Source organism: Chiloscyllium plagiosum, chromosome 10, assembly GCF_004010195.1.
Source record: "Chiloscyllium plagiosum isolate BGI_BamShark_2017 chromosome 10, ASM401019v2, whole genome shotgun sequence".
In the NCBI taxonomy this organism is placed as follows: domain Eukaryota; kingdom Metazoa; phylum Chordata; class Chondrichthyes; order Orectolobiformes; family Hemiscylliidae; genus Chiloscyllium; species Chiloscyllium plagiosum.
In genome coordinates this window covers 91,882,382-91,903,932 of record NC_057719.1, presented here as the reverse complement: position 1 = coordinate 91,903,932, position 21,551 = coordinate 91,882,382, and the positions used below count along the sequence as shown (strand labels likewise).

General features: G+C 47.0%; 1 protein-coding gene across 1 annotated transcript in view; it reads left to right on the top strand.

Moving 5' to 3' along the window:
- The window catches only part of ptgr2 (prostaglandin reductase 2), a 43,338-nt gene that overhangs the window by 2,451 nt on the left and 19,336 nt on the right, over window positions 1-21,551 (top strand). The window contains exons 2-6 of the mRNA XM_043698520.1: window positions 4,648-4,762; window positions 10,600-10,718; window positions 13,586-13,777; window positions 19,447-19,617; window positions 20,588-20,843. Of these exons, the coding sequence (XP_043554455.1) occupies window positions 4,723-4,762; window positions 10,600-10,718; window positions 13,586-13,777; window positions 19,447-19,617; window positions 20,588-20,843 (778 nt within the window). The 5' untranslated portion in view covers window positions 4,648-4,722. The remainder of the gene's footprint in view (window positions 1-4,647; window positions 4,763-10,599; window positions 10,719-13,585; window positions 13,778-19,446; window positions 19,618-20,587; window positions 20,844-21,551) is intronic.

The window sequence follows — 21,551 nt, the reverse complement described above, 5'->3', positions numbered from 1 at the left end:
TCAAAGGTTATGGAGGGTCAGGAAGTAAACACTACAATCCGATCAGCCATGCTTTTATTGAATGGCAGCAGACCAGGCCGGAGGGGCTGAATGGCCTACCCTAGTGTTAACTCATACATGTAGATAGTTTTTAGTGGGAGGTCTGACTGATTTTGCTGATAGCTCAAATTGCTGTGAGCTATTGGAATTTGTTCTGATTGAGAATATATCTGCCAAATGACGTAAATGTGTAATAAATACACGTGTGTAACATGTACACTTATCCTTTCTGAAATAAAATGTCTGCTGTATTCCAGGTGCAATCTCAATCTGCTTGTGTTCCACTTTTATCACCCATTCCCTTACAATAAACAGCAGCCCTTCCTTACCACTGGTTGTGCCTGCATACTAACTTTTGTGATCCATGTACCTGGACGTCCAGGGGAAATGGAGAGTAACAGAGTAGGTGAATGGGTCTGAGTGGGATACTGTTCAGAGGGTCAGTGTGTGGACCTGTTCGGCCAAATGGCCTGTTTCTACACTGTCGGCATTCTATGGTTTTTATGAAGTACTCTAATTACAAACCTTTTGGAACTTCAAATTGCAAACAAGGAATGGAAACAGTTGTTTTGGTTCAAGGGCTAGAACTTCTGACCTGACACTTAGAGAAATTGTATTGCATTTTCCATAAGCCTGAGCATTGCGGCTAATTACATGCTTTTGATATGTCCTCCCTGTTAAAATTTCCGAAAGAAGGCATTGCAAAGTGTTGGGTCTGATACCTATTTCTGAACACCAGGGCAGCTTCTTGTCTCCTCCTCTGACGGATCTAGATGGATCTTCTGAATTGAGCTCAGGGAGGGTCTTACGGGGTGTTGCCTCTTGAAGGATGTCCCCACTTGAACTGGAGTTCACCTTTTTTTTAAAGTAGCTGATCCCCCTTCATGGAGCGGTGTGCTGAGTGGGGTGTGTAATTAGCAGGGGTGGCTGGTTGGGGAGGAGAGTTGGAGGGGAGGCAGTGAGGGAATGTGTGCCCCTGAGGGAGAGGGGAAGACTGGATAGTGACGTTGAGATCGTGATGGGGCCCAGATGGATACGGGAGGGCAGTTGCAAGTGAGAGCCCTGAGCCCCTTTCTCTGGCAACTCCCCATTGTAACCCAGAGCAAACAAGCAAAGGGTGGTTGGGGGGGGGGGGGAGAATGTTAATCAAAGTGTTGGCAGCAGAGAGTTTGGGTGATACATCCTCTTTCTGCACCGTAGGATGGAGATTGACACTTGCTGCACTGAATGGAGTGGCAGCGTTGCAGTAAATCGGACATACCGTTAGGAACGTGTCCCCAAAATGTTCAGCTGTGCTTATATTTTCAACATTTTTGATAATAATGAGACTGGAGGATGTTGACCTCGTGAAGGACCTGGAGGTGTCCATGCAAAAATATCACCAGTTAGCAGCAGGATTGCACTGGCCACTCGGTCCCTCCAGCCTGATACCCCATTCAATAAGATGATGACTACCCCACATTTCTGCAGCCCCGCTGTATTTCAGGCAGACATGTAAAGACAGGCAACAATTGGGAAGCAGGTGGTGCTTTTGCATTCACTTGAATTGGACTGGAATATCGCATGTGAAAAGGACTGTTATGGGTGAGCCCAGGAAAAGTGGCATTACTTTTAATATTTAAGAATTGCCATTTTAGAACTGAGGAGGGGAGCCTTTTTTTTTTGTCCGAGCATTGCCTGACTCTGGAAGTCTGCCTCCGAAGCTAATGAGGATGAAGATATATGAATGTCGGAACCAGGGTAGGCCAGTCAGCGCTTTGAGCTCATTCCACCATTCAATAACATCAAAGGGGAGGCGGCGAGAAAGTCACAACAATGAAACCGGCCGGACCACCTGGCATTGACCTTGGAACCGCAGAAGACAATGACAAAAACACAAACCGCCCTGTCGACCGCGCAAAGTCCTCCTTACCAACATCTGAGGGCTAGTACCGAAATTGGGAGAGCTGTCTCGCAGACTAATCAAGCAACATAGGCATTCTTACGGCATCATATCTTACAGATAACCCCCCAGACACCACCATTACTGTCCCGGGATATGACCTGTCCCACCCGCGGGACGGACCCAGCAGAGGTGGGGGCACCATGGGATATGGTCAGGAGGGAGTTCCCTGGGAGTCCTTGACATCAACTCCAGATGCCATGAAGTGTCATGCCTTCAGGTTAAAAATGGGCAAGGAAACCTCTTACTGGTTACCACGTACCAGCTGATGAATCAGTACTCCTCAATGTTGATCAACACTTGGAGCAAGCACTGAGGGTGGCAAGAGCACAATATGTACTCTGGGTGGGGTTCTCGATGTCCACCACCAAGAGTGGCTCAGCAGCAGCATTACTGATCGAGCTGGTCGGGTCCTGAAGAGTATAGTTGCCAGACTGGGTCTGTGGCAGCTGGTAAAGGAACCAATAAGAGGAAAAAACGTACTTGACTTCATCCCTACTGCAGCCGGTAAAAGTGACCACCGCACAGTCTTTTGTGGAGATGAAGTCCTGCCTTCACATTGAGAATAACCTCCATTGTGTGCTGTGTGGCACTATCCCCGCGCTAAATGGGACAGACTTTGAACTGATCTAGCAGCTCAACACTGGGTATCCATGAGGCACTGGGGCCATTAACAGCAGCAGAATTGTATTCCAGTACAACCTCATGGCCTGAGATGTCCCCCACTCAACCATTACCATCAAGCCAGGGGATCAAGTCTGGTTCAATGGAGAGTGCAGGAGGGCATGCCAGCAGTATGTTATAGACAGGTCAAGTCAATGTTGAAATTAGCCATGAACATAATGACCGAGGACTCTCAGGACTGAGGTAGTATGATTTGCAATCTTAATCACACTTTCCTGTCAGTGCCTTCAAGCCACTTGTAAGTCAAAACTCTGTCCATCTCCCCCTTAAATACATTCAATGAGCCAGCATCCACTGCTGTCTGTGGAAGAGAATTCCACACATCAACAACCCTCCATGTTAAACAGGAGCTCTGCCCATCTCCAGAGTTCAATATGTCCCCAATGGGAGTGGCAAGATGGGATATAGCCTCTGATTCCAGCATCAAAACCCTTCCAGGTCCTGTGATTCAATAAAATCACCTTCTTTCTTCTAACCCCCGACGGGTACAGGCCCAAACTGTAAAGACTTTCTCTTTGTAAGAGAAACCCTATGTCCCAAACGTCAGTTGAGGGCATCGTTCGTCCTTTAACAAAGTGTCCAAAACTGTATTATGGCCCTCCCGATGTGGTCTCACCAAAGGCCTGTACCGCTGTAGCCAGGTGTGTGTGCTCTGATATGCCACCTCCCTTACCATAAAGACAACCTTCCATTTGCCTTTCTAATTATTTGCTGTACCTGCGGGTATTTTGTGACTGAGGGGTACTGGAGCTTTCCCTCTCCATTTCAATAACATTCTGCTTTTCTATTCTTCCTCCCAGTTCTCATTTATTCCCACTTTTTTGTGCCACTTCTGCTCCCTCATTCAATCTGCCCAGATCCCTTTGTATCCTCCTTCTTTTCCATCCTCAGCAAATGTGACTACAGTGCGGTCAGTCCCTTCGCCCACGTGATAAATATAGGTTGTAAATAGTTGAGGCCCCAGTGCTGATCCCTCTGGTGCTAATCCTCAATTCTTGTGCTTGACCAGTCTTCTGTACATGGGAATGTATTCCCCAAAACCTTTTGAAGTCTCGTCCAGCTCCTCAATCTTTTTCCAAGATGGCGGCAGAGTAGGACTCCTCTGTTGGAGCTCATCTGCTCAATCCTTCCTTTTTTTTTTCTACTCATGGTTTTTTTTTCCTTTCTTCTTCTCCTCAGCTCCCGCCCTTGAGTGAAGTCAGCACGGACTCCTGGCCTTGAGTTGAAGCTTGGAAAGGTCTGGAGGCTAGGTGCCACTGCAGACTGGATCGGAAGGACTGTTTTTAGATTCCCTACAGCGTGGAAACGGGCCATTTGGCCCAACAAGTCCACATGAACCCTCCAAAGAGTAACCCACCCAGACCCATTCCACTACCCTGTATCTACCCCTGACTAATGCACCTAGCACTCTGGGCAATTTAGCACGGCCAATTCACCCTGACCTGCCCACCTTCGGACTGTGGGAGGAAACCGGAGCACCCGGAGGAAACCCACGGAGAGAATGTGCAAACTCCACACAGACAGTCACTCAAGGCGTGAATCGAACCTGGGTCCCTGGCGCTGTGAGGCAGCAGTGCTAACCACTGAGCCAACGTGCCGCCCTGTTATTCTAAACTTTTTATTTATTTATTTTTCTAAATAATTCCTATGACTTTGTACCTAAGACAGCATGTAGACCTGTAAATGCTGGACTCTTTATTTCTTTATATTTCTAAATTTGTTTTCCTCAGGACTTGTACTTCAGAATCTATTCCTAAGATGGTGCCATAAGTGGCGACAGAGAAACTTTTCGCTGTCCTCATGTCAGTTCGTGAGACAAAGCTCATTCTAATCCTAGTTACCTTTCTCATGTGGCACCTTATCAAATGTCTTGCTGAAATCCAGGTTGTTTGTTCAGTGGCCTCCGTTGAGGAGTTGGAACAAAATTCTGGGGAAAGCAAACCAAAGTTTGAGATTTTTTTTGTTTGGTTTGTTAATTGCAGATATTTACCTGATCCTTCTGGTTTTAACGGATACCTTTCGTAGAAACGAGCCAATTGTGTCCATTCACCGTCCAAATGGCATCGATTCAACAAGTCGTATTAAACTCTCGGCCAGGTGAGTGTCATTTGAGCAATCCATTAACTCGCTTCCCTGACACCAGTTTAAAACGGTTATTTTAAAATATGAGGTTTTATCCAGGATTTAAACAAAAGAAAAGGAAAGCCTTGCTCAAAGTGGTAGGTTTTAAGGCGTGGCACATGTGTGATTGAACTGCAAGATGGCCAACAAAGATGGACACCCGTGCATGCAAGATGGTGGCTGTGACAGAGTCTCCTGACTGCCCCCTGCCCCTGGCTAATGGGGGAGGAGGAGATAATGCCCTGCTCTCCCTTGCTGCTGGCCACTGTAATCTCACTGTCCTCCCTCCTCCTCCTCCCTGCGTCACTCGCCACTTTGGTCTGTTTCTGAGCACGTTAAGCCACTGTGCCACCTAGTGGTGACATCGGCAAGATGAAGTGGACTGTTGAGGAAGATCTCCAAAGTTGGGAGGGGGGGGAAAGAACGCTGGTGGACTTTAAATTCAATTAATAACGCACAGAATCTGGAATTGAAAGTCACCTTCAGTAATGGTTGCCACAAAACTATCATTGTTTTGACAATCCATCCGGTTCACTAATATCCTTCAGGGAAGGAACTCTGCCTACATGTGACTCCAGACTGGCAGAAAGGCGGTTGACTCTTGGCTGCCCTCAGCTGCCACTGAGTTCAACTAGTAATGAGGGATGACTTGCCAGCGACGTCACACACCATGGATGTAATAGATCATTCGGAGCAGGAAAAAATCTCCCTGGTGTCCTGGCCAATATTTGTCCCTCTGTCAAAATCGGCAAAATAGATGATCAAATCACTGTTGACTTCCTGTTTGCGGGAGCGTTCTGTGCACAAATAGATCGCCACATTTCCCACATTATAGTAGTACCTATACCATTAAACACAAGTTGGTTCTAAAGCATGTTGAAAGCATCCTGAGATTGTGAGGAGTGCTATTTAAATGAAAGTTTTCCATTTCCAGTAACCTAGTTATGCAAAAGGCAAGATCGTCGTAATCTTCCAGACCATTGGGCTGCTGCTCTCATTAGAGGGACAACTGGTGATGAATTAACCTGGGGATCACCATGCCTCGGGCAAGGGGAGAGGTTGAGAAGGAGAGTCCTCATTGGTAACCTCAGCTGATGCTGAAATTGAACCTGCGCAGTTGGAATTGCTCTGTATTGTCATCCAACCAACTGAGCTGACCAACTCCGAGTAATTTGGTCACACGACTACTTCATCCAATCAGCTGTCCATTAGGAATTCTGTGTTACAGCATCTTGTGTGGTTGTAGCTGTGACCTTGCATTCCGGTTTCTGTCTACTTGGTAACTCCTCTTGCTGATCTAGGCTATTCTAGCCCGTTCTTGCCGTCCCCACTGCATGCTGGTTAATTTGGTCAAGCCAGAGCTGTATTTTTGTATTGGTGCCTGACACACACTTCTACCCTGCACTTGACCCCTCAGTGCTCTATCAGATCAGGATATCAAGGTGAAAGGCCTGCATGAGGGTGCGGTAGCTGATATCTTCGGGCACTTGTCAGTGCATTCAGCATAAACCCTGACCTAAAGAAGCTTCTAGGGCAGCTACCACCAACCTGCCCCACCTCATATGTGGATATCGGAGCAATTTGTGTGAAAATGCTGTGTTTTGGTGCAGAAGGGCTGGAACTGGTTGCTCTCCATCTCTCTGCCCGTTTGCATTCTCATGGCTACTGCTGCTCCTGCTTATTCTAAAGTGCCCATTTGCACTCCATTAGCTTATCCATAGGCATACATCACAGGGAGCATCATGCAACAAACCCACAGTCATGCGGGAAACAGTCCCCGAAGAGTGGAGAGGGGTGCAGCCAATTGCAATCAGGAGGTGGAAGTTTCCACTTTGAACCCAGGCTTTGTATCGTCACTGTCAGCTGAACATAGGCTTATGTACAGGAAGTCCTCACTTAAAGTTGTTGTTTCATTCCTGAGAGTTGCAACTTTAAGGTGAGTCATCGATTCCACAGGGAACCGATGTGCTAGGTTTTGAGTAATCTTCCTTTTCAAACCATTACAGCTTCACAATCTGTAAGACGCAATACTTTGCATTGCTAAGTGAAGTCACGCCACTCAGCAAAGTCACTTTGAAAATAAAACACATATTTTTTAAAAATATGAAATAAAATTGTAACTTTCTGCTTGCACATTCGTGGTAGTAGAGTCAGATACATTCGGGACATTAGGTGACTCTTGGATATGGAACATGGATGATAGTAAAATATAGGGTTAATTTGACTTAGAGTAGGATAAATGGTCAGCACAACACCGAGGACCTATTCTGTGGTGTACTGTTATATGTTCCTGAGGAAATACCAAACCAAATTTTAAAAGTGCTGCTTCTGCACAGAAGTTTTCAAATGCCACGTCTTCTTTTCTCCTCGAATGTTATTTTCCTTTCTCCTGTCCTGCTCACTGGTCTGTAGCTAACTCTTCAATCAAAGTGCTGCTATTTAGTGTAGCTCTTCCTCTACCATTCTCCAGGAATACCAGGGCTGTTTATAATCCATGATCTTTTGTGAAAGTGACTCCTGAAGCTGATCCTGCCTCTGCCAACTCCCAGATCCCAGCATCGAGCAGATCGAGGGAAGGCCTGGAGTATTGTGTGCAGTTTTGGCCTCCGAATTTGAGGAAGGACATTCTGGCTATTGAGGGAGTGCAGCGTTGGTTCACGAGGTCAATTCCCAGAATGGCGGGACTATCATATATTGAAAGATTGGAGCGACTGGGCTTGTGTACACTTGAGTTTAGAAGGATGAGAGGGGATCTGATTGAGACGTATAAGATTATTAAAGGATTCGATACTCTGGAGGTAGGAAACATGTTTCCGCTGATGGGGGAGTCCAGAACCAGAAGACACAGCTTAAAAATAAGGGGTAGGCCATTTAGAACAGAGTTGAGAAGAAACTTCTTCACCCAGAGAGTGGTGGCTGTGTGGAATGTTCTGCCCCAGAAGGCAGTGAGGCCAAGTCTTTGGATGCTTTCAAGAAAGAGATGGATAGAGCTCTTAAAGACAGTGGAATCAAGGGTTATGGGGATAAGGCAGGAACAGGATGCTGATTGTAGATGGTTAGCCATGATTATAATGAATGGTGGTGCTGGCTCGAAGGGCCGAATGGCCTGCTCCTGCATTATTGTCTTTTGTCTATTGAGGCTGCAGGTTGGAGTTGGCTTCAAGTTAGAACAGGAGAGGCTGTAGGTTATTGTGGGAAACGGTGAAATGAGCCTCCCTGCACTCAACTAGAGTACATGTTCTGTGAACGTATCAGTGTTAGTGAAATGATGTTAAATGTGAGATTGGGATAGCTGTCTCGCACAGCAAGAGACAACTACCTTCAGGGTAAGCGAAAGCGGCAGTAGCCATGAGAATGCAAATGGGCAGAGAGATGGAGAGCAACCGGTTCCAACCCTTCTGCACCAAAATGCAGTGTTTTCACTGCAAATTGGGCCGATATGAACAGAGGTGAGTTGGGTGGATGTGCAGGAAAATCTCTGCTAGATGTGAAAAGATCCTTTTGGGGCCTTGGACAGCGGTGAGGGGAATGGTGGTGTGGACGTGGATTTTTACACCTTGTGCGGCAGCAGGGGAAGTTGCCGGGTGTGGAGGGTGAGTTGGTGGGGGGGGTTGCGGATCGAACGAGGGAGTCCCTGAGGGAATGGTCTCTGCAGAATGCAGATAGGGGTGCGGTGGGTGAGGTCTGACTGTAGGTGGCGTAAGTGGCAGAGGACAATGCGCTGTATCCAGAGATTAACGGGATGGAAGGTGAGGACCAGGGGTGTTCTAGTCTTGTTGCAGTTGGAGGGGTGGGGTTTGAGGGTGGAGGTAAAGGTAGTGGAGGAGTTGCGCTGGAGGGTATTGTTGACCACGTGGGAGGGGAAATTGCAGTCCTTTAAATAGGCCATCTGGGATGTTTGGGAGTGGAATTGCACCTCCTAGGTACAGATATGATGGAGGCAGAGGGATTGGAAGTGAGGGATTATGTTTTTATAGGAAGGGAGGGGTGCGGGGGTAGAAGGAGCTGTTGTCAAGGTAGCTGTGGGAGTCTGTAGGTCTGAAACAGATGTCCGTGTTGAGTTGGTCGCTGGAGATAGAGATGAAGTCATCCAGTAGGGGGAGGGAGGTGTCAGAGGTAGTCCATGTGAACTAAAGGTCAGGGTGGAAGGTGTTTGTGAAGTTGGGGAAGATTGGGAGGGCAGGTCACTGACCCTTGTTTACAGGGTTTGCTGAGGTGACCTTTTTGCTGTTCAGAATGCTGCTTCTCAATCTTCTTTCTCCAGGTACTTCACTTGTTTGCAGAAGGTACAGGGTGACTGGTTCACACTTAAAAGGTCTCTGATTTATTCCTTAAAAACAAAATTCACAGCTCCTAGCAGCAGATGAGGGTATCTTCAGGTCTGAGTTGCTTTTTACTGCAGAGCAGAAACAGCTCCTCCCCTTTCAAAGGTCCATTGGGTTATATCCTGAACATTCACATCCCCAATCTGTTTAGCTACTTAGGAGTCACTCTCAAATTTGTTGACGGGCAAGGGGACCTTCCGGCTGTGAAATGGTGACAATGACAATCGATACTTTTTGCTAGCCAAATCTCCATTTGTACACAGCCCGTAGCTCCAGCTCATTTGAAACTAGCTTTTCCCCACTGAACAAGTAACTGTGTAAACTTGTTTTTAAAGCATGCAACAATGCTTAGCTTTTAAAACAATTCTTTTTCCCATTTCAGCCCACAATCAAAGATGCAGGAAAATAGGAAGCCACCGTCCTTACAATCTCTTTTGAAGTGTTAGAAGATCAGATTAGATTCCCTACAGTGTGGAAACAGGCCCTTCGGCCCAGCAAGTCCACACCGACCCTCCAAAGAGTAACCCAGCCAGACCCCCTTCCCTCTGACTAATGCACCTAACGCTAAGGGCCAATTCACCTGACCTGCACATCTTTGGACTGTGGGAGGAAACCGGAGCACCGGGAGGAAACCCACGCAGACACGGGAAGAATGTGCAAACTCCTCGCCCGAGGTGGGATTCGAACCTGGAACCCTCGTGCTGTGAGGCAGCAGTGCCAACCTGTTGTAAGACTCTGTGAATATCCACACCAACTTATGTTCACGTTAATCTCACCACATCAAATAAAATCCCATGTTAGTAACCTCACACAAGGAATAGCTGTGATTGTCATGCTCTCTTCTTAGGTTAAAAAATGTCTCTTCTCAGGATCAAGACTTCACTTACAAGACCAGCATTTGTTGTACATCTGCATGTGGCCAATCTGGATAAGGACAGTAGATTACATTACAGTGTGGAAACAGGCCCTTCGGCCCAACAAGTTCGCCGAAGCGCAACCCACCCATACCCCTACATTTACCCCTTACCCAATACTATGGGCAATTTAGCATGACCAATTCACCTAACCTGCACATCTTTGGACTGTGGGAGGAAACCGGAGCACCCGGAGGAAACCCACGCAGACACGGGGAGAACGTGCAAACTCCACACAGTCAGTCGCCTGAGGTGGGAATTGAACCCGGGTCTCTGGCGCTGTGAGGCAGCAGTGCTAACCACTGTGCCACTGTGCCGCCCACAATAGAATTGTCTTTGTAAGGAGACATTACTAAACCATTGGGTTTTTATTGTAGCCTGCCAGTTTCAAGATAATTTTTACAAATGTTTGTTTTAAAGGTAAAGCAATTCAAATTTGCTGTAATTGAATGTGTGTCCTGTGGATTACTAGTCTGGTAAACGCTGTGATCTATGGCTCACATCAGGGAAGAGGGCACCCGGATTGATCTCCAGGAAAGGAATATTTATGTTTCTTCCTTTCTCCTGTCCTCAGGGAAGAATGGAGAGCCAGTTGCTGAGAATTTTAGGGTGGAGGAGAGTTACCTGCCTCAGGATTTGCAAGAGGGGCAAGTGAAGGTTTGCACCAAATTCCTGTCTGTGGATCCTTACATGGTAGGTACATGTTCCTTTTGGGTTGCTCGGATGCAATGTTTACCTCAACGTTTTATTTCTCAGACGTAATGTCAACCTTTAGACAATCGAGGGTCCATCACAATGCTGGACTTGTCTTATCAGGAATCTTTTATCAACCAGGCAGTGGGAATGAGGAGGGAAGTTCAAAGTCTGCATTTCATACGCAGCATATTCTGCCATTATTTGTGCATGAAGTTTTACAAAATGTCCAAGCTTTGCAATATATTACTGGTACAGTATATAAATTACTGTAGAGAGGGTATCAGATATTTGGACATTGGGGTTGTATGTTTAGATCAACAGCCATATTGCCTACAACAGCGACCCATTACTCTGCAAAGATGATTCCACATTTTAGTGGCTTCACTGCATTAACTAACATCTCCAACAACAATAATCTAATCATCTCCTCTTGACATTCAGTGGTGTTACTGCATTCCCCACCATCAAACATCCTGAGGGGTTACCATTGTCCAGAAGTTCAACTGAATTAGCCATAGAAATACTGTGGCTACATGACCCAGGTTCGATTCCAGCCTGGGGCGCCTGTGCAAACTCCACACAGACATTCTCCCCGTGTCTGCGTGGGTTTTCTCCGGGTGCTCTGGTTTCCACCCACAATCCAAAGATGTGCAGGTTAGGGTGAATTGGTCATGCTAAATTGTCCGTAATGTCCAGGGATGCATCAACAAGGGGAAATGTAGAGTATTAGGGTAGGGGGAATGGGTCTGGGTGAGTCACTCTTCAGAGAGGGCCAGTGTGGACTTGTTGGGCCAAAGGGCCTGTTTCCACTCTGTAGGGAATCTAAAGAGCAGGTCCGAGGCTAGGAATCCAACAATAAGTAACTCTCAACCTGAAGGTTGTTGCAGATGCTTCAGCCTCTGCGCTCTGCCATCATTTCAGAATGGAGATATTTTGTACAGCTTTCTGCTCCTCCTGCTGCTTGATGGGCTGCTACCATTCACTGACAGGATTGCAGAGCCAAGATCTAATCCATTGGCTGTGGGATCACTTAGCTCTGTCTATCTCTTGCCATTTTGGTCTGCAAGTAGTCCTGCTTGGCAGCTTCATCAGGTGGTTACCCTATTTTCGGGCATGCCCTCCTGCACTCTTTGAACCGGGGTTGATCCCCTGGCTTGTTGGTAAGGGCTGAGTGGGGGGGATATGCCAGGCCATGAGGTTACAGACTGTGCTGGGGTACAATTCTGCTGGTGTTTATGGCCCACAGCGCATCAGGGATACTCCAATCTTGGGTCTGTTTAGCACCGAGAGAGTTCCACAAAACATGATGGAAGTTATTCTCAATATGAAGGAAGGACTTTGTCTCCATAAGGACTGTGCACTGGTCACTCTTACTAATGTATCTGCAGCTGGCAGATTGGCAAGGAAGGGGTAAAGTATGTTTTTCTCTCTTGGTTCCCTCACCACTGACTGCAGACTTAGTCTAACAGCTGTGCCCTTTAGAACCCGCCCATCTCCATCAGTAGTGCTGCTGCCGAGCCACACTTGGTGGTGGGCGTTGGCGTTCAGATGTGGGGTACATCTTTCTCCCTCCAAATGTTAGGAATAGGGACTTAAAACTGTGTGTCAACTTTCTAACTCCGAGGCGACAATGATACCAGTGGAGCCACGGTTGACATTGGCTCCTTGCTTCCTTCAGTGTTACTGCCAAACGGCGTTCAGTGTGAGAGGATTTGCTGCAGTTTGTGCAGCCTGCTTTGTGCAGTTCAGCTGTCGGGATTCTTACGTTACAAACGCGGCTGCGGTTTCAACAATAAAGCACTCTGAGACGCTGTGGAGAGGCGATCTGTTTTAAGTGCTGAATTAATCCTTTAAAATCGAGGCCATGAAATCTTTTGCGTCCGACTATGGGGCTAGACAGAGAAACATAAAAATAGGGAGCAATACAGCACAGGAACAGACCCTTTGGCCCACTATGTTGGTGCTGACCATCATGCTATTCCAAACTAATCCCATCTGCCTGCACGTGCTCAATATCCCTCTATCTTGTGACTGTTCACCTGTCTAAGTGATACTTAAACATTGCTTTAGTACCTGCTTCTACCAATCCCCTCAGCAGCTGATCCAGGCACATTTCTTTTTAAAAAAAAAACATTTTTTTTCACACATCTATCCTTTAAGCTTTTCCCCCTCCTCTCACCCTAGACCTACACCAGTATTTGCCGAAAGTGAGATGCTGGAGATGAGAGTCAAGATTAGAGTGGTGCTGGAAAAACAGCAGCAGCATCTGAGGAGCAGGAAAATCGACGTTTCGGGCAAAAGCCCTTCTTCAGGAATGGCTTTTGCCTGAAATGTTGATTTTTCTTGCTCCTTGGGTGTGCTGCCTGACCTGCTGTGCTTTTCCAGCACCATTTCCACCAGATCCGTGCCTCGTGTAATTTTGTGCTTCTGACAGGAAGAGCCTTAGTTTACCATCACATCGGAAGGTGCTGCATTCCCTCAGCACTGAACTGTAGGAGTCCGTTGAGGTGAGGGTGACCAGCACATCGGGGCATCCCGAGGTTGTAAGGAAAAGCACTCGCTGCATCAGTAGTAAATCAGAGCAAATCGGGAGAAATTCCTTATCTGCAGCAGGGAAAATCTGAAAGCCAGATCATCCAGGCGCACGTTCATACAAAGGGAATGCCAGACAGTGGGGGCACACCCATAACTGAGATGATTGGTTAGAGAAGGGTGACAGAACCCCAAACTAATCCCATTGATCTGGACGGCATACTCTTGTCCCCTGCCCCGCATTCTTCTCATCACTCAAACCTTCATTGAGCTGCTCTGGAATTGATTAGTGTCCCAGCACTTAATGTTTGCCTTTGATTTGATCTCGGCAGCGATGTAAGATGAATGAAGACACTGGTGCAGATTACCTGCTTCCGTGGCAAGTGTCGAGTGTGGTGACTGGTGGAGGAGTGGGTCTGGTTGAAGACAGTAAACACCAGAACTTTCGCAAATGTGACGTCGTGACTTCGTTCAGCTGGCCCTGGCAGACACGAGCTGTTGTGGATGGGGCTGTCCTGACTAAGGTAGTCTCTCGTTGCACCACGTTCCTTCCCAAAGTTCAAGGCCATTGCGGTGCTGCCCTCCATCGCTTCCCTCACACCTACTCTTAAAATGTCACTTACCTTCCAGGGGGTGGATGGTGACGTTAGGTAATATCTGTGGGCCAGTAACGCAAGAGGCCCCAGGTCAATCCTCTGGGGATATGGGTCCAAATCCCAACATGATACCTCATGGAATAGAAATTCAACTCATTAACCAAGAATATAAATGGTGGCTCAGTGGTTAGCACAGCTGCCTCGCAGCACCAGGGACTCCGGTTCAATTCCAGCCTTGGGTGACTGTCTGTGTGGAGTTTGCACATTCTCCCCGTGTCTGCATGGGTTTCCTCCGGGTGCTCCAGTTTCCTCCCACAGTCCAAAGATGTGCAGGTTAGGTGAATTGGCCATGCTAAATTGTGCATAGTGATAGGTGCATTAGTAGGGAGCAAGTGAATGGGTTTGGGTGGGTTACTCTTCGGAGGGTCAGTGTGGACTTTAGATTAGATTAGATTACATTACAGTGTGGAAACAGGCCCTTCGGCCCAACAAGTCCACACCGACCCGCCGAAGCGCAACCTACCCATGCCCCTACATTTACCCCTTACCTAACACTATGGGCAATTTAGCATGGGCAATTCACCTAACCTGCTCATCTTTGGACTTGTGGGAGGAAACCGGAGCACCCGGAGGAAACCCACGCAGACCACGGGGAGAATGTGCAAACTCCACACAGTCAGTCGCCTGAGGCAGGAATTGAACCCGGGTCTCAGGCGCTGTGAGGCAGCAGTGCTAACCACTGTGCCACCGTGCTGCCCATGAGCCAAAGGGCCTGTTTCCGCACTGTAGGGAATCTTAAGAAAGCTGGTCTCGGTGATAGTTTCATGGTTACTATCAGCTGTTGTAAGAATCCATCTTTAGTAATGCCTTTTTTTTTAGAGAAAGAAATCTGCCATCCTTACCTGGTCTGGCTCACATTTTTTTAAATTCTCTGGCTGGCTGGCCAGAGTTTATTGTCCGTCCTTAGTTGCCCTTTGAGAAGATGGTGGTGAGCTGTAGTCTGGGTGCTGTAGGTTGACCCACGGTACGCCCCACTAACGGTGAGGGAGTTCCAGGATTTAGATCCAGTGATGCTGAAGGAGTATGTTTCCAAATGTGGGCGCAGAGTGGCTTGGAGGAGGGTGGTGCTCCCGTGTATCTGCTGCCCTTGTCCTTCTTGTAGGAAGTGGCTGTGGATTTGGAAGGTGCTGCCTGAAGGTAACTCCAGACTCGATACAATATGGCTGACTCTTACCCACCCTCTGAAGTTGCCCTTGTACTATGCGGCTTGAGAGGCTGTTAGGGAAGGCAGCAAACATTAGCCTTGCCAGTATCGCCCAGATCCCATGAGTTGTAAATAAATATGCAGAATGTGTTTCTGTAGCCCTCTTTTTTTAGTGTATAAATTTTATTTAAAATTGTTTCTGAGACTCCATATTGGGCCACTTTGCATTGTGGTAAATGGCACTTCTGGTTGCTGGGGGAGAGCATGTTTTCTCATTCGATGCAACTTCGGTCAAGAGGCGTAATGTTTCAAATGGAGAGGAGCCAGCTACAAAAAAAAACACTCCAAAAATGTACGGAATGTTGGTCGTTATTCGAGAGGGGCTGGAATAAAAGATTGAGAAGGTTGTGTTTCAGTTGTACAGAGGGGGTCTTGGTCAGACTCCATCTACAGCAAACGAAGTCCAGATCTGGACACTGGACTTTAGTAATGAAGTATTGACCTTGGACAGTGTAACAGGTATTCACCAGTGCCTTAAAGTTAAATTACAAGGACAGACTAAGCTAGTAGTATTTTAAATATTAAATGTGAAGGGATAATTTAATTGATATAATTAAAGGAGTATGTATTTGTTTTTTAAAAACTTCTTCTGAAGAGGAGGGTCCAGAACAAGGTGTTATAACTTTCTTTATAATGAGTTATAACTTTACAACAAGACCGGTAGCAGAGCGCCCTACAGTGTGGAAGGGGGCCATTCAACCCTTCGACACACTGACCCTCGGAAGAGCATCCAACCCCGACTCAACCTCAACCCCAAATCCCTGTCAGCCGGCATTTCCCATGGCTAACCCACCTACCCTACATATCCCTGGACACTGTGGGACAATTTAGCATAGCCAACCTGTCTAACCATCTGTGGGAGGAGACCCACGCAGACACTGGGAGAACGTGCAGACTCCACGCAGAAGGTCACCAGCGGGTGGAATCGAACCCAGGGCCCTGGTGCTGTGAGACCGCAGTGCTAACCGCTGTGTCACCCCATGACTGTCTGAACAAAAAGTGTGGGGAGAGTCCAGTGCAAATGTTCAAGACCAAGTTTGGAGAGATCTGGAGCAAACCGAGTTCAGGTACACCTTACCCACATGGTCTTACTAAGGGGCAGAACAGACTCCAGATCTAAATGGTCTCTCCTATGCCATGTTTCATTTTTTGGGGGGTTAAAAAGAAAGAAGAATGTCCATGTTTTATTGGAATTAAGATGTTGAGAATGATCTAATCCTGAATTTTAAACACCGGAATCTTATTTCAGATAGGAACGTGATCCTCTGAGTTGGGTTTTTTTTTTAACTTGATTCGATTACGGGATGAGGCCTACGTTTATTGTCCATCTCTAAGTCGAGTCCATTGCTGTGAGGCTCCAGGCATGTGTAGGCCCAACCAGGTAAGGAGTCAGCCAGCATGAAGGGGGCCCTTCTTCCCTGCATGAGCTCTCTGGAAAGGTGGAGGTGAAACTAATTGGATCATTCTTCCAATAATCGTGCTATTCCCTGCCCTCAAAGTTGTTGAACCTTTTTTTCCTTTGAACCAGTGCACTCGCGACTGTTAACCAGCCGTGTTTAAACAGCACCTCCTGTTGGTTGGAGGGAGCTGGGTAGCTCTGATGAGGATTTGCTGAGGTTGGTGACTCACTGCTGTGCTGCAACAGCCTGCAAAGTCGGAGTGACTTGCAACCCTGTGATCACCTCATTCGAGATAGAAGCTGACAACCTAATAATGTAATTCATCACATTGGAGAAAAGAGATGCTTTGTTGCCATGGTGATTATTTAATTGGAGCAGAAAAATATTCGATTGAATTGTTCGGATAAATGGAAGGAGCTATTGAGAGGATCCTGTGTCAGAATTTCTGCATTTTCCTTTTGTGTGTTTAGCGCACCAGAAGTGAAAGAGGTTTTTAGCATAGCGCTCGCATTAATGTGACATTCCAATGTCCAACTATGAAGTTCCAACACAATTTAGCGTTGTATAATGCTTTCCTTGTGTGCAGCCTCTGACCAGTGTGCCAGTCTCTGAAGCATAGAGAATGCTGGAGAAACTCAGTGGGTCTGGCAGCATTTATGGTGAGGAAACAGTTAACGTTTCGAGTCCAATACAATCTTCAGAGCAGTTCTGAACTGTGCCTCTTGATCAACAGATGCTGTCACACCAACTGGGCTTCTCTAGCACTTTGTTTTTATTTCGGATTTCCAACATCCGCAGCATTTTTTGCTTTTTTTTTTAAGTAGCTGGTTGGTCTGAAGACTGGTGACCAGTTATCGATGACAAAGGCCTTGTGTCAGTGAACAGCTGTGTGATCGGCTCTCAAGCTGGAGAGTGTTTCTTTCAAACATTGACAATCAAATCTACACAAAAGCAGGAGCCGTGTTCACTGCAGTAAAAAGCATCATGCGCCAAAAGATAGTCTGTTTGACACCCATTTTCCAGATACTGTAAGCTACGTGACTGCTAATTGATAAATCAAAGACTTTTACTATTGGGAACTAGTCCGTCTCTATTCCTCCTTCAGTCAAGTGGAAGTATCTGGAGAAGGAAGACTGGGAAGTCATGTTGAAGTTGTACAGGACATTGGTGAGGCCTCGTCTGGAGTACTGTGTGCCGTTCTCGTCACCTTGTTATAGCAGGGACATTGTTAAACTGGGGAGGGTTCAAAAAAGATTTACCAGGCTGTTGCCTGGAATGGAGGGAACTGCCAGAGAAAGGGGCGGATGCAGTTGCAATTACAATGTCTAAAAGACATTTGGATAAATTCGTGAAAAGGAAAGGTTTGGAGGGACATGGGCCAAGCGCAGGGAACAGAGTTGGTGTGGACTGGTTGGACCGAAGGGCCTGTTTTTATGCGGTGTGACTCTATGATGATTCCAACAATTTTTGTTCTCATTGATTGTTGATCACAGTATCGTACCTTGAACCCTGCTTGCCTAGGCATGCTTCCCTCCTCCGATTATAAACCACAGTGGACAAATGACCCATTAGCATGGCAGACTTTGAGTGAAGTATTAACGACACACAACGTGATCAGTTATAATTGTCAGAAATCAGATGATACCAGGTTATAGTCCCAACAGGTTTATTTGAAATCACCAAGCTTTAAGAGTGTTACCCCTTTGTTAGGTGAAGTGCGAGAGAAGCACACAGACCCATAAATTATAGGCAGAGGGATCAAAAGGTGGCACAAATGGTGTGAGTGGAGTGTTGACAGGCCAAATAATGAGTCTTTGCAGGTGATCAAGAGGGTTAGACGGTGTGAGAAAAGTGTCAACAGCTGACTAACAAGTGAAGGGATGAGCTATAATCCGATTTAAATGGGGCAGAGAGATAGCTATAAAACATTAAAAATAAGGTGTACTGGAGACCAACCAAACAACTGGAATTATAGAATCCCTACAGTGGGGAAACTGGCCCTTCAGATAAAAATGTACAGTTCTGTGTAAATAAAGCAAAGATGATGTGAGAAAAATCCATTTCACACAGCAAGTAGCTAGTGTGTAGAATATGGAGGAGACCGATTCAATTGTGGCATTCCAGAGGGCACTAGATTAGATTCCCGACAGTATGGAAACGGGGCCTTCTGCCCAACCAGTCCACACCGACCCTCCGAACAGTAACCCACTCCCCTACATTTACCCCAGACTAATGCACCCACCCTATGGGCATCCGGGAACACTATATGGGCAATTTAGCACAGCCAATTCACCTAATCTGCTGCATCTTTGAATTGTGGGAGGAAACCTGCACAGACACTGGGAGAATGTGCAAACTCCACACAGACAACCACCTGAGGCGGGAATCGAACCCGGATCCCTGGCGCTGTGAGGCAACAGTGCTAACCACTGAGCCACCACGCCACCTACGGTGTAAGAGTTGCATGCTGAGGGTCTAACCTGTATGTACTTGCTAATTTGCTCTCTTTCTAGTCAAACCTAATGGACTATGTAGATTTTTAACAGTGGTCATTTTAATCAAATTCACTGGGCAGAGTCCCACAGGATTGCATTCGTTCTGTATTGAGCTCAATCTTGCACTCTGGGCAAAGTCCGTCTTCCACTTCATTGGCAATGTTTAGAAAGAAGGAAATCCCTTCAGGTTGCTACAGCCAGTGAAGTCCTTGTGAAATGCAGTCACTATTTCAGGGGAGGAAAAGTGACACCAATTTTGACCCAGTACGTTTCCCATCAACAGTGTGAGGAGGATGATGGTGACCAGTGAAGCTGAGGTGCTGTAACAGACGTACAGCACCCAGATCCTGTCGTTGGCTCGGCTGCGCGGGTTGGGTTAAGGTTGATCTCTCTTTTTTTTTTCTTCCGTTTCACGTGACTGTTTTGTCCACTTTCTAGATTGACCCTGAGCTCGTTGACGGGCACCTCTCCTACCTGCTGGGTGCTGTGGGAATGCCTGGCCTCACCGCTTTGCTGGGGGTGAGAGAAAAAGGTCACGTGACACCCGGAGCCAATCAAACGATGGTCGTCAGCGGTGCAGCAGGAGCCTGTGGGATGTTGGCGGGTCAGGTAACCTCACCGTCAACGGAATTGGAGAGAGTTCAGGAAAGCTGTTGCTGGGACTGGGGGGTTTGGGTTATAAGCAGAGGGCTGGATAGGCGGTTTTCACTGGAGGTTGAGGGTTGACCTCAGATATTTATAAAATCATGAGGGGTATAGATCAAGCAAATAGCAAAGGTTTTTCCCTTGGGGGGGGTTCAAAACTAAGGGGTGTGTTTTTTGAGGTGAGAGGAGAAAGATTTTAAAAGGGTGGCGAGGGACAATATTTTCACACCGAGAGTGGTTCACGTTTGGAATGAACTGCCAGAGGAAGTGGTAGATACAGGTGCAGTTACAACATTTTGGATAGGTACACAAATAGGAAAGCTTTAGTGGGATATGGGCCAAATGCAGGCAAGTGGGACTATTCAGTTTTGGAAACCTAGTCAGCATGGACAAATTGGACTTAGGGGTCTGTTTGCGTGCTGTATGACTATGACCCACTCTCCTAGAGTATCGTGAGTGGAGCTTGCTTGAATAGCATGAATGAACTGCATTCTGATAGCCTGGTTGCACATCACTCAGTTGATTGACCTCTGGACTAATAGTCTAATACATCACCGCTACAGCACAGCACAAACAGTGACTCCCTTGATTAGTGGGGGGGCAAAGTCCGGAAAATCCAGGACAGCATCCAGGGCGACACAGTGGTTCGTGCAGCTGCCTCACAGCTTATACTCTGGAGATGTTAATTGAGATCAGTGAGACTGAGAACGTTGGTAAACTCTCCAAAGGTAAACTCAAAGCTGTGTGTCTCTGTGTTTGTCAGTTGGAATCTAATGAATAAAATGCTCCTTTTTGTAATATACGGATGTATATTGATGGGATTATGCAATCGCTTCTCCTGTTCGGAAACCTTGACATTCTATTTCGTTTCCAGTATGTTCGGAGGCAGCAGGCTGATCCGTTTAATTGTCTAACATTGTCGTGGTGCCCGCAGATTGGTCGGCTCGAAGGGTGCTCCCGAGTTGTTGGGATCTGCGGCTCTGATGAGAAATGTCAGCTCTTGGTCAGCGAGATTGGTTTTGACGGAGCCATCAACTACAAGAAGGATAACGTGGCGGAGAAGCTCCGGGAATACTGTCCGGCCGGAGTGGACGCTTACTTTGATAATGTTGGCGGGGATATCAGCAACGCCGTCATAAATCAGGTAAAGAGAGCAAAGGATGGAGGAATGGGGAGGCTGGGAAGTCACTGAGGTTGGTTTCTTCCTAATTGGGTGAAGGATGGTAACTTGGATAGAAATGCTAGGGAATGTAGGGAAAAGGTTGGCACAAGATAATGATGTTTGTTTGAAGAGCAGACATGAGGGGCTGAATAGCTGCCTCCTGTGCTGGAACATTCTGATTCTTGTGATATATGTTCGTGCAGCAAAACTCCAACTGTCAGCCGGGGGAGGGAGGCGGGGGGAAGTGGAGGTGTTGATGATTTCATTTGTCCAAAGTTCTCCTCCCTGTAGTTTCACAGCTGGGGGAATATCCTTCTTTCAAAACGACCCTGTTCTCCTTTACAGTCATAGAGATGTACAGCAACTCGTCCATGCCGACCAGATACCCCAACCCAATCTAGTCCCACCTGCCAGCACCTGGCCCATATGCCCATCTAGATGCCTTTTAAATGTTGCCTCCACCACTTCCTCTAGAACATAGAACATAGCAGAATACAGCACAGTACAGGCCCTTTGGCCCTCGATGTTGCACCGATCCAAACCCACCTAACCTACACTAGCCCACTATCCTCCATATGCCTATCCAATGCCCATTTAAATGCCCATAAAGAGGGAGAGGCCACCACTGCTACTGGCAGGGCATTCCATGAACTCACGACTCGCTGAGTAAAGAACCTACCCCTAACATCTGTCCTATACCTACCACCCCTTAATTTAAAGCTATGCCCCCTCATAA